Source organism: Spermophilus citellus (assembly GCF_964194105.1).
Source record: "Spermophilus citellus genome assembly, chromosome: 10".
NCBI classification, from domain to species: domain Eukaryota; kingdom Metazoa; phylum Chordata; class Mammalia; order Rodentia; family Sciuridae; genus Spermophilus; species Spermophilus citellus.
This window is the reverse complement of record NC_138197.1, coordinates 99,554,219-99,567,227: the sequence shown is the minus strand read 5'-3', so window position 1 is coordinate 99,567,227 and position 13,009 is coordinate 99,554,219. Positions and strand designations below refer to the sequence as shown.

Sequence of the window (13,009 nt, the reverse complement as noted above, 5' to 3'; positions counted from 1 at the left end):
TCCAACAATGCAGAATTACTTTCAGTGTCTTAAATTTCTGTACCACTTATGAGCCTTTGCAATAGCTTTTTCTGCAATTGCTCAGCCTGGAACTTTCTTCCCACCAGAATCACAAGACACCCCACAATCCATCCATCCAGAGGTATCATATAATGCCTCTGAAAAGTCTCTGCTGAACTTGCAGAGTCTGGATTTGGCTCCTCTCCTGAGTTACTATTGTTTATTTATGGAAACCATTTTAAAGTTCTCTCTTCTTGATTCATCCCCCAGAAGACCAAGCAATAATAGTATAAATGTTTGTTATTTAACATAGCACATTATTGAATCCTTCTCTTTTGACATTTAGTAACAGAATATGATTATATTCCTCATTTCATTAAATATTAAATTGCAATATAATTTTTAATTTCTGTATATCTTTATGGAGACACTATCAATATTTTTCTTGTATAATAATTTTCATTATGTGTAAAATTTGTACATGTAACATATTATTGCATGACCTATGTTTATTTGCATAGCAATATTTGTATATAGAGCATTTATATTCTTAACACTTATAAATTTAATTTCCAAATTGCTTTGTGTTGCCATTTTCCCTCTTTTTGTCAGCTTCAGTTAAAATTACTATTAACAGGGCTGAGGTTGTTGCTCAATGGTAGAGTGTATTTGCCCAGCACATGGAAGGCACTGGGTTCCATCCTCAGCAACACATTAAATAAATAAACAAACAAACAAATAAAGTTTTTAAAAAATACTAGAAAAGTTGAATTTTTAAAATGTTTTGTTTGATCTAGTACACACATGGATTGTCTATTCCCAACCTTTTCAGTTTTTCCTTAGAATTACAGGAATATTTTCTTTTTATTAATTATAAAAGTTCTTTATTCACAGGGGATATGTGCCATCTGTCAACTATTGATGCAAGATACATGAGACAAGTTGTGTCTCAAGTCTTAAAAATTATATACTAAATAATTCTTTTACCCCATTTACATGAAAATTTACTCATTTCCCATATATTACAAATAAGTTTTGCTTCATGAAACAAAAGGTTCACATAAAATTGTAGTCTGTTGATGAGGATGTGGAGGAAAAGCACACGCATACATTTCTGGTGGAACTGCAAATTGATGCAACCAATCTGGAAAGCAGTAAGGAGATTCCTTAGAAAACTTTGAATGAAACCACCATTTGACCCAGCTATCCCACTCCTTGGTTGATACCCAAAGGACTTAAAAACAGCATACTACAGGTACACATCCACATCAATGCTTATAGCAGCACAATGCACTAAATTGTGGAGCCCTTCAATAGATGAATGGATAAAGAAACTGTGATATATATATATATATATATATATATATATATATATATATATATATATATAAAATGAAATATTACTCAGCATTAAAAGAGAATAAAATTATGGCATTTTCAGGTAAATGTATGGAGTTGGAGAATATCATGCTAAGTGAAGTAAGCCAATCCCAAAAAACCAAAGGCCAAATTCTCTCTGATAAGTGGATGCTGATCCATAATGGGGGTGAAGGCCATGGGGAAAATAAAGGAATTTTGATGGGGCAAAGGGGAGGGAGAGGTGGGAAGGGGACATCAAGATGGTGAAATGAAATGGACATTATTCCCCTAGGTACATGTATGACTGCACATATGGTGTGATGCTAAATCATGTACAATCAGAAATGAAAAGTTGTGCTGCAATTGTGTACAATGAATCAAAATGCATTCTGCTGTCATATATACCTAATTAAAATTAATTAATTAATTAGTTAGTTATATCTAATTTAACCAGGCATAAAGACATATGCCTGAATTCTCAGATACCTGGGAGGCTGAGGTAGGAGGATGGCAAGTTTGAGACCAGCTTCCTCAACCTGAGCAACTCTGTTTCAAAATAAAATAAAGAGAGGCTGGATATTTTGCTCAATGTAGAGTGCTTACCTAGCATGTGCAAGGCCCTGGGTTCAATCCCAGGTACCACACACACACACACACACACACACCCCTAATTCATAAAACAAAGATTGACATCTTAAATATTACCTAAAATTATGATAGGATTTATATGTAGAAAATACAAAAGCAATTTGTGTTTTAAAAGAAATGTTGTCATATCTCTAAGAACACTTATATTAGTTCGAATCATGGAAACATTTTTGTATCTTTGGGTTCCCGTGTTTTAGTCAGGAGTGTCTATCTAGGATAGGTGTGTGTGTGTGTGTGTGTGTGTGTGTGTGTGTTGTGTGTGTGTGTGTTAGGGCTTTCTGTTTTGTTTTGTTATTAGCTGACTAGAGCTTCAGTCTGATTCTGCCTCCTTTCCTGTCTAGATGAAATGAACTGGACCCCACAAGGAAAGTCTGAAAGTCACCTTTATTATTTCCTTGGGCCAGCCCTAATCTTCCAGATTTCTTTTTCTTTTTCCTAAACTACTATTACTGAGGAAGACCTTTTACCTAATTGAATAGGGATGGAAATAATCAGCTAATTAAAATTCAGATCAAGAGAGATGTCACAAAGAAAAAAATCAGTCTTTTATCTTAAGTAGAAGTATTCAGATATTCAGCCATTTGCAAATTTAGAGGATGCCTCTGGGACTTAGAGTAGTTTCCAATGCCTGGAGTTTCACATTATCTATGACCTCATTCAGTAAGTCTTCCCTTTTCCTAGTTCAGCTTTTTATTGATGTTATTATTCCTTTACTTTTAAGTGATAACTTCTAGATAACTCAAAAAGATATGTGAGTGCAAATCCTTCTGGACAGTTATATTTTCTTCCCCAAACTTTGATAAAATTGTATCTCATTGATTTTGTGTTTTCAGATTTGCCTTTATCTGGTCTTTTCAAATAATTTGACTTCCTGTTTATATGTGAGCAAAAATACTTTTTTAATGTAATATTTATTTAAATCACATAATCCAAAAAAGAAATAGCAAGTGCAGTGGAAATAAATAGATTTGGAAACAAAGATGAATGATCTTTGACGACCATATTTTTCAACAGTTTTGTACAAAAACATAAGGGATAAAGCAGGCATTAGGTCCCACAATGTATAAAGGAAATAAAAAGTATTTATTGAACCAAGGATTTGCTTCAGTGGAAGTTGCTTAGTAAAGTTTCAGCAATAGAAATCAGTGGAATTACAGCAAAACCAACTTCAATGATCAATAACAATGGCTAAAAGTCAGCCACTGTTTTGAGTTTCTTGTAATAACTCATCCAAGCTTCATGTTCTCACCCTATGAGAATGGGACTTTTGTCTCTTTTACAGATGGGGAAAACAGATATAGAGAAGTTAAGTGACATTTAGGGTGACACTCATGTGTCCTTTGACCCCAAATGTGAGCTCCTTCTTTCCTTCTCTGCACGGGTTTTCCTTCTTTCTTACTGCATTCTTTCAGCCTGCTTTGATCCTCTTTTCATTTTTACTAGCCTCATAAGTCTCAATACTGAGTATAAAATGAGGTATAGTTAGATAAATTAAATAAATGAGAAAAAAAAAGCTCTTAAACTGAGAAGCAAAAATCCAAAGGGGGAGAAATATAAATCTAGACATTGAAGTGTAAAATGTAAATTTCAAGTTACTTTAATTTGTAATTCAATTACAAATTACAGTATAAAACAATACTTCAAAATGACCTAGGTCATAACAAATGTTACTTGGAACACCATAAGATTTAGGATGATTCTGAGATCTAGCTGATATTTACTGATCCTGTATCTCTGACAGTAAGAGAGTTTTCCTGTGATTCATTTTCATGAGTTGTTCCTTAAGTTCATTTTAATATTTATTCTCTGTCATAACTTTTTCAGAATGATTCAATTGGGCAAGTACTTGAATTCTTCATATTAATTAGGACTTTTCTCCTCAGTTCTCCTTTGATAATACTTTCTAAGTACTCTATCTGTACTAAAGAGGCAGATGAGGCACCTCTAGGCTAGCACAAGATTTAAGGAAGTTCCAATGGTCAGGTGCCAAACTTGCATTTAAACCACACTGAAAGTGAGTGCTTACTTAAATTGAGCAACCGGGGATTTCACTTGCTGAGTACCAGTCCTGTGTCCTACTATACTATAATTTAAAGTTCTCCATATTTTTCTAGTATGAAATATGTGCTTTTAGTTTCACTTAAGAGATGAAAAATCTGAAATTTAGAGAGGTTTAGAAAGGTCTCGGGGTAGTTAATACAAAAGGCCCATTCTAGAACTCAAGCCTCCTGATGATAATTTGATAACAGGAATTGAATTTTTATAAATCATCTGTTAGGCTCAGATGATATTAGCCATAAGAATGACTACTATTTTGCATTCCCCAGTTCAGATATTTGAGGGGTTGCAACACAGGCTGCCAGCCACGGTGAGTAAATGATGCTCAGGGCTCTCAGAGGACCACAGGCAGTTTCTGTGAGGTTTCTTCTTTATGCTTTACCAGCCCACTGTTTGTATTTTCTTTACCTTTGATTCCATGGCACCTTATGTCTCTGGTTGCTCAAAGCCCCTTGCTGTAGCTATTCTGTTAGAGACATTCTTCTCTGAAACTCTGGGCTCTAAACTGCTCTTTCATAATACAACCAGAGGAAGGTGGAAAGAACACAATCTGAATATTTCACTTACTTTATGTGGACTTGCTTGTAAAAGAAGCTCATTAAAACCTCAACTATTGGGTTGTGTAGCTAGCTATCTTGTGGGTTACTTTACTAGATTATAGGCAGGCAATGCTCTTTACAGGTAAAACCCCACATCAAATGGGAACATCTGACATACAACAACATTTGCCAACAACATTTCAGCAAAATGCCCTGGATATATACTCATTTTTTCAAGTAAATATAACAGATTATAAAACATACTTTCCAGCATGTTCCAGAATACAGTGGTAAACTGGCAAACATAGACTTTAAAATAACCTGAGAGAGACTATACAAATTTCTATTACAATATGAGATAATACTAGACAAGTTTCTTCTGGAAGGAGTGAAATTTTTATTGTTTGGATACAGAAGTAAAGTAGAAGTTACAGAAACTAGTATAAATAGGACTGGCTTAAATGATTTTTTCCCTCAAATATTCATCATTTTTGAACAAAACTACAGCCACTATGACAAAGCACTGTGAGCAACAGGTGTACAGAGATTGTAACAGATGAGTTTGAAGTCTTCTTAGTACAGTACACTCTTCCTAGGTCAATAAATACAATTATCTTCCAAATGATCTGATGTTTAATATATGCCTATACAGCTGTCTGTTTATAATGAACACCATTCCAAAATCCTCGTAGAAGGGAGGGATTTTAAATGACATAAATGGCTCCTGTATTCTAAAATGTGTTTTCTAAGAGTGTACATATTTTGCTTATAGGAAAAAATGGGCTATCCTTCAAATTCTAAAGCAATAAGAGAATGAGAATTTTATACATGTGATATCTAACATTTGGAATTATGATTTATTTTTCATTATAAATCTCTATTATCCAGCTCCCTTTGTTGCCCAAATATATATATCTTAGCCTGTCAGACACACACACACACACACACACACACACACACACACACACACACATCATTTATATGATATTTCATTTATATAAAATTGTATTCAACAATTTAGTTTATATATGGTCACTTTTTAAATTATATTGAATTACATTATTTATAATACGAAGAAAGTTAGCCATGGTATTATGCAAGTGGTAGAAAAAGACATAGTGAATTATAGTGCTGACTTACGCATGAGGTTGGGCATCAACTTTGCTGTTTCCAATTCTTTAAAATTGGACCCTTTCCGAAACAAGTTACAAGTCAAATCATAAAAAGTAAATTTCATGAGTATTTGGGCAACCTTGAAGTATTCTTAAAGACATCCCAGTGAAATGGTAGATTCTGATAAATGGTAGAATTTGATGCGAAGTGTTTACAATAAACAGTACTATAAATAATGTACTGATTCTATATGTTATTATACGGACTTTGAATTAGAAATTGTTCATTATTCAGTATATAATGTTATGGAAATTGTGGTCAGCAAGAGACCAAGCACCACTGGGCAGGTTGGAGAATCAGGTTTATTTACTCCAGGGGACCCAGTTGAGCTAGCTAGTGCTCTGAACGTCTAGGCCCAGAGTTGCCATTACATGGGACATTTATAGGAAATTTGACATAATTTCTTAACCATTACAACATTGGTGGGTTTGAATTCTTGGCCTATGTGTCCAAAGACCATGCACAAGGAATTTGCAACAAGTAGTTCACAGGTGTAGAACAAAGACGGTAAAATACTTCTAGTAGCCTTTACCACAGGCAGCAGTCACTCAAGATGACTTGAGTTTATCTCCCTAAGAATTATATTTATAAGAATTAAGCCTACAAGTTTATAGTTTAGGCTGCAGTTAATTGGCATGTAACTGACAAGACAATTTATACTAGCAATTAAGTGATGAAGCTACATTCCTACAGCGATTCAGAAAATTACAAATTATAAGAAGAAATGACTCTTCACAGAAACCTGTTAAATCTCTGGCCTTTAAAGCCTGACCCAGGGGTGTTTACATTTCATGAGGGAGTCATCAGACTCCTAGAGACAACTTTTTACAATCCAATATATAAGGACCAAGGATTAATTAAGCTCCCTGTAGAGAAGCTGACAAAGGGAGTGGGGGAAATTAACCCTTTCCCCAGGTGTTGGTTCTTTATCATAAGGTTATTAAAATTTCACTTTATTATCAAGTTTGGTTTCTCCATCACAATAGAACTAATATCAAATATTGACTTGTTTAGAAATCAAAGAGGGCTTCATAATATGATAGTTTTTTTTTTTTTTTGCATTGTAGAATAGGATTTTTTTTTCCTTCTATAATGGTATAGGATACTGTTGAAGAATAAGGAAATGTATAAGTTTTGCAATTTGACAGTTAATTTTAGTGAGGCTAAAAATATCTTTTATTAAATAAAAATAGCATTTTATTTCTTTTTCAATTATAAGAATACAGAAAAATGACATGAATCCTGAATTGCAAAAGAAAAAAATCATCTGGAAAAAGCTGATGCTGATTCCCAGACAGGTTATGATAGCACTTTCAGCTTTATATTGACAGTCATTTTTTTTTCTATATCCAAGGACACTGATAAATCAAAATTATGTGAATGAAATTTTGATAATAATGCAACAAACCATATGTTCCATCATTTTTTAAAGAAAAAAATAAAACTGCATTCTTCTCTAATCAGTTCTTCATTATTACAGAAATGGAGCTCTTAGTTATATGCCTTTGAAATGCAAATTTTGATACTTCCCTTTTTCTGATTAATAATCACAGAAGTGTCTTTGAAAGCTATCCCATGAGCTTCACTGCAAGCCTCTGTCTATTTAATCCCCTGTAGTAGAAGAAAAAGGGAGCCCTGAGCCAAACACCCAGGCTGTCTGTCCTGCATGCTACTAGGGCAGGGGCACTGTGGCCAGCTGAGATGCTGTTACTCACAGAGGTGCTGCCTTTCTCTTTACTCTCTTGCCTCCTGGATTCCTTGCTTCTCTCTGGGCTCCTCCCTAGCCTTCAGGCAACGTTTGGGTGACCCATGAAGAAATGGAAAATCTTGCAGCTCCAGCAAAAACGGTTAGTCTTTACCGCTTTATTGAACCTGAAGGAAAGTTATTTTACTGCTATTTGGATTTAAAAACTAATTTACTTTAGGTTGCTTTTATATGACATGCAAAGATAACTAATATTTTTGTTACAATTTTATTTTACAACACTGATTTGACATATTTAAATTAAACAGTGTTGGATTGCCATAAAGTAGCAAATATCGTAAGTTTGTAGTATGCCAACAATAAATACTTGCCATTGGGTACATTAACAGGTCTCAGCATGTTACCAGTCCAAATTAAGCTTGTTATAGAAAAGTTTAGATTGAATCCTCATTTAAAAAAATAATTATGTAGTTTCTTATGCTTTAGCATCTCAGTTATTCAAAAGCACAGTTTTTAATTACTTCTTGGGACCTCTACTTATCAATTTTTAAAACACAACGTTATACATAGTCACTGTTCATATAAAGTAGCAAAGTTGTGCACATCATATATTTTAACTTTAGCCACTTCTTTTTTAATTCAACGTCCTTTCAGTTTTATCTCTATTTGGAACATTGATTTTCTAGAAGTTTATGATGGATAAAATAAAATTTCAAATACTAATTTCATTGTTTGGTTTAGTTTTGTTGTACTTGAGTTTTGTTTTATTTTGTTGGCTGTTGTTGAAATCCATTTGATTACCACAAAGTATTAAAATATAGTTACTCTTTTTGCTTCAGTAATGTATTTTGTGTAATATTTCTCTATCATGTATATGTAATTATATATTATCAGAAGTTTGTATTATAGCACATTACATTTGGAAAATTATATGCTGAAGAATTAAGTAGATTTGGAATGACCAGGTCAAATGTTTGCAATATCATGAAAATCTATTATGTATAAATATATTTAAAATTAAATTAGAATTAATTCAGAGCTATATTGTTGCCCTGTATTCCCTCTTGATCTGGAAATTAATAGTTGTACATTGTAGTAAAAATCTCTATATATGCTTATGTAATGATAATATTTTATATAAAAAATGTTGCTTTTGCTAGGAAAAATTTCTGTATTCATTTGAATTTCTGTATTCATTTGAAATTAACTTATATTTACCTGCTTTATTAATCATTACCTGCTGCTAACACAGAAAGAATCTGAGGAAGGAAGCTGGGCCCAGGTAGGAAATTTATATGCTTTAAGCCAAGTATCATTTAGTAGGCTATGAGGATAAAAATTAGGAAACTACCGTAAGTCATATTTGAAATATTTGAAATTTTTACTTATCTCAATATTAAGCTGATATGGATGCTTAAATCTATGTTACATGTGTCTTTTTAAATAGGATATTTTGCAAATAATATCATAATCATTTTATAACTGGTTTCTATGGCAAGGTGATTTTATTTCTTCCCCAAAGAATGATCTGTAACTTCAGTATCTCTGAAATCACCCCTGGATGTATTTTAACAGGAATCACTCAAGTTGGATCTATGGGGGGAAATTTAAAAGGCTAATTTGGAGTTCTATAAGCTTTAAGGTATCCTGTAGAGTGTATGAGGACTGGGGCTCATCCAGGTGTATGAGGGACAGGTGTCAGCACTGCAGACTGCATGTTAGGAAGACACTGCCTTTTACTACAGTGACCATAGGCAACAAGCATCTATGCTTTCAATAAACATATTTGTAAGGAAGCTGCACATTTTCTACAGTATTTCTAGATGTTGGATAACTAAAAGAATAAACGTATTATGATCAGCATGATTCAAACGTGAACATAAGAAAAGTTTGAGTAATATTATTAGGACCTATATTTAAGCATATTGTCATAACTTAGAATTACATTGAATTTTGATCTCATTAAGAGTTTTATCAATTTTAAAAAAGGGAAGCTCCTAGATTTTCACTAGGTATGTAAGTTAGAAGTATGAATTTCTGGTTTGATTTTTATGTAGTAAAAAAACATGTATAAATAGAATTTTATAGGAAATTCTGTATTAAGAGAGAGATAAAAATATCCTTTAAAAAATGAGTTTAGTGGTGATCGTTGATTTGATTTTTATTTTAGTAGTTGTACCAGTATTTTGCAAGTTCAGTTCTTATTACTATATTAAAGAATTAGATTGTCTTTCATAGTTTTGAATCACGCCCTACTTCTTTAAATACAGTTTAAATTGATTGATTTCTAGAAAGACCTTTGATTATGGTCTTTATGAAATGCTACCCACATGCTCTTCTGGGGAATAATAATTTTGATTTAATGCTTCAGCACTCTGTCTGCCTAACCTCATTGCTCTTTTCTCTATTTGTTGAAGCTTTAATTTCATATCCAGGTTCACTATTACACTGGCAATGGTTGCATTGAAAAGAGGGAAATGTTGGAGTACTGGCTGACAGATATAAAGAAAGTTAAATAGACCCATTAATATAAAGAAGGAATCTTGAAGCTCAAAACTCATAGTATATCTCTAATTCGAATTTATTTATTAACAAATTACATAATTAGACAAAGTATAATTCCTTTTGATAATGTAAAGTGAGCAGTCAATTATGTTCTATAGGCAAATAATTTGATAAATGTAGTCTGAGTTCCATTTTGTATGAAAGTAAATTGAATATTTATAGGCTAAATATTATTTCTCCAGTGTTTTCATGTCAGAGTAATTAAATATCAGTTATAATAATGGATAATATCCTCCAATTACCATCTCACTTTATTGGTTAAGAAACTTGACTGCTATAAAACAATTCTAGTGTCCGGTTTTTCTACAGACCCTGGCTTATGGAGACATGAACCATGAATGGATTGGAAATGAATGGCTTCCCAGCCTGGGGTTACCTCAGTACAGAAGTTATTTTATGGAATGCTTGGTTGATGCAAGAATGTTAGATCATCTAACAAAGAAAGATCTTCGTGTCCATTTAAAAATGGTGGATAGTTTCCATCGGTAGGTGTTTGCCAAAGAATATTAAAGTGAAACAATAAATAATGTGTATGTTATTAAAACAAAAATAGATGTTTGACACATAAAAAATGTGCTATTCAAAATATCTATGTTCACCTACTTGGAAAAATATTTCCAGGCAGCAAGGGACAGAGATTGCAATGTAGAGCTGTGTTTGTATTATATACTCAAAATTTGTGGAAATATGCCAACAGAAAATTTAATTTTCATAGAGCCTAAGTTGATTTTTGAGGGGCTGAATCTTTAGGAAATTCCATGTTTGTAGGTTTTCTAGGTATATATATATATATATATATATATATATATATATATATTTATTTATTTATTTATATATATATATATTTATTTATTTATATGTATGTAATATATATTTAATATATATTATATATATTAAAATTGTTTATTAATAATAAGTAAATATTTGTTATTTCAACCCTATAAATATATGTAGTTATAAGTTATAATTTAGGGACATACTTGAAAATGCTTGAAAAAGAATTCTTCTATAAAGGGCATATTTATGCCTTTTGTTTTTTAGTGCTTTTGCATATTTGTACATCAATTTTCAAAACAAAACAAAACACTTGATTGTGTTGCTGGATATCTATGAGGACCCAGATGATTGAAATGCAATCTCCTTGTTTACCAGGTAGATGGCAGAGGGGCCTTACTATACTAGATCATAAGTGCTATATTGCAGCCTGATATCCTCCTACTCTATGTTCCAGAAGGTATAAATTGGAGATGGAGGTGTTGACAGGTCTGGTTTCTTCTGAGACTTCTCTCCTTGACTTGACAGGCACCTTCTCTTTGTGTCCTCATGTGATCTTTCTTCTTTGAGTCCCTGCTAATGCTGTCTCTGTCATCATTTTTCCTCTTATAAAAACACCAGTCATTAGATTGTGAACCACCCTAGTGGTTCCATTTAATGTAATTACCTTTTTAATATCCTCATCTCCAAATACACTGACATCCTCAAGTATTGGGGATTACAGCATCATTGTATGAATTTGGGGAGAACATACTTCAACCCAGGTGCAGGTTTCCCTCCCTCCCTCCCTCCCTCCCTTCCTCCCTTCCTATCTTCCCTCCTTCCTTTCTCTGATTCTGAAATATTTAACTCAACATTGTTTTTATTAAAATGCAGAGCTTAGAAATGCATCTAACATTTACATGTCACCTGGTATATATATATATAAATGTGTGTAATTTTTAACACTTAAATTTTATCAATAGCTAATGATTGTGCTTAGAGATTCTTTTTTCCTATCACACTGCCATGGATCTTATATCTAATAACACAAAAAATCTTCTAGTTTCTTCTCTCTGAACATCACTAAAGTCAGGATTTTCTTTTCATACTCATGACTGTTCCCCCTTAATTGGTTTTCCTATCCCCTGGGATTACCTATTTTCCCCATGTCCTTTTTTTTGCCATGAGACCTTTCTTCTCTAAATGCAAAGCTCTCCTGGAAACACCCCACTCTGCTTATATAACAGTGTTCCTCCTACATCCTGGCCTGGGTTTACATTCTGGAGGGAATGCCTCACTGTCACAACACCTTTGACATTCATCTGCAAGCCTATGTTCGTGATGCTGCAACATTTTCCTTAATAACCATTTTCCTGCTACCTGATCTTTTAAGGATCCATTTTCTGCTCTTCCTTTCCACATAAAGTCTCAATATCTGCTGACTCTTTCTCCCCTGTAATACTAGGTTATCAGAGTTGTTGACTGTTCCTTTTCCTATTTTGTTCTCTATTGTATTACTGAAATTACTCATGTCTTATGCTTATTTTCTCCTCAGCTTAAAAACAGGGTATCCATTTCTAACAATTTTCCTTGTATCTCCTTCAGGTGACTTTAATTTTTTTTGTAAATGAGTAAAATATGAATTTGTTAGCACATAATGTAGAGAGCTAAATGGAAGGCAAAGACGTATAGATGAACAACATGACCCAGGTTATTTTCGAAGCTGTATTTATTATTTTGAAAATAATTTTTTTTCCTCTTTAGAAAGAAAATGCTTTGTAAGCATTGTGTGCCTAGAATAATTATAAACGTATTTCCTTCCAATACTAGAGTACTGAATTGGAAATGTAATTTATCAACCAGATGCCCTAAGAAATTTTGCATAGTGTTGCCTAGTATTCAGCAAAGGAGAGTCTCCACTTGCTGAGTAAATTTAATGTGTTATTTTTTTTAATAACAGAACAAGTTTACAGTATGGAATTATGTGCTTAAAAAGGTTGAATTATGACAGAAAAGAACTAGAGAGAAGACGAGAAGCAAGCCAACATGAAATAAAGGGTAATATGTCTGTCTTTCATATCAAATTCCTTTTCTCTGATGTTTTATGTTTTCTTTCTTTTTTTTTTTTTTGGTATATACATTGCAATGGTCATTAAACAGCATACCTTTTTGGTTAGAAGTGTCATTGTCATTTGTTTTCCTAATT

At 32.9% G+C, this 13,009-nt stretch overlaps 1 protein-coding gene across 7 annotated transcripts in view; it reads left to right on the top strand.

The window, feature by feature from the left end:
• PPFIA2 (PTPRF interacting protein alpha 2) overlaps positions 1-13,009 on the top strand; it is a gene marked incomplete at both ends in the record, with an annotated part of 453,530 nt that overhangs the window by 429,556 nt on the left and 10,965 nt on the right. For 4 of the 7 annotated variants that reach the window (XM_081311622.1, XM_081311628.1, XM_081311626.1 and 1 more), the window contains 4 exons: positions 7,562-7,624; positions 8,735-8,764; positions 10,357-10,532; positions 12,764-12,861. In XM_081311622.1, coding sequence (XP_081167748.1) covers positions 7,562-7,624; positions 8,735-8,764; positions 10,357-10,532; positions 12,764-12,861 — 367 coding nt within the window. Of the gene's footprint in view, positions 1-7,561; positions 7,625-8,734; positions 8,765-10,338; positions 10,533-12,763; positions 12,862-13,009 lie in introns of all 7 variants that reach the window. The other 3 variants (XM_081311624.1, XM_081311623.1, XM_081311627.1) reach the window with 2 other exon arrangements.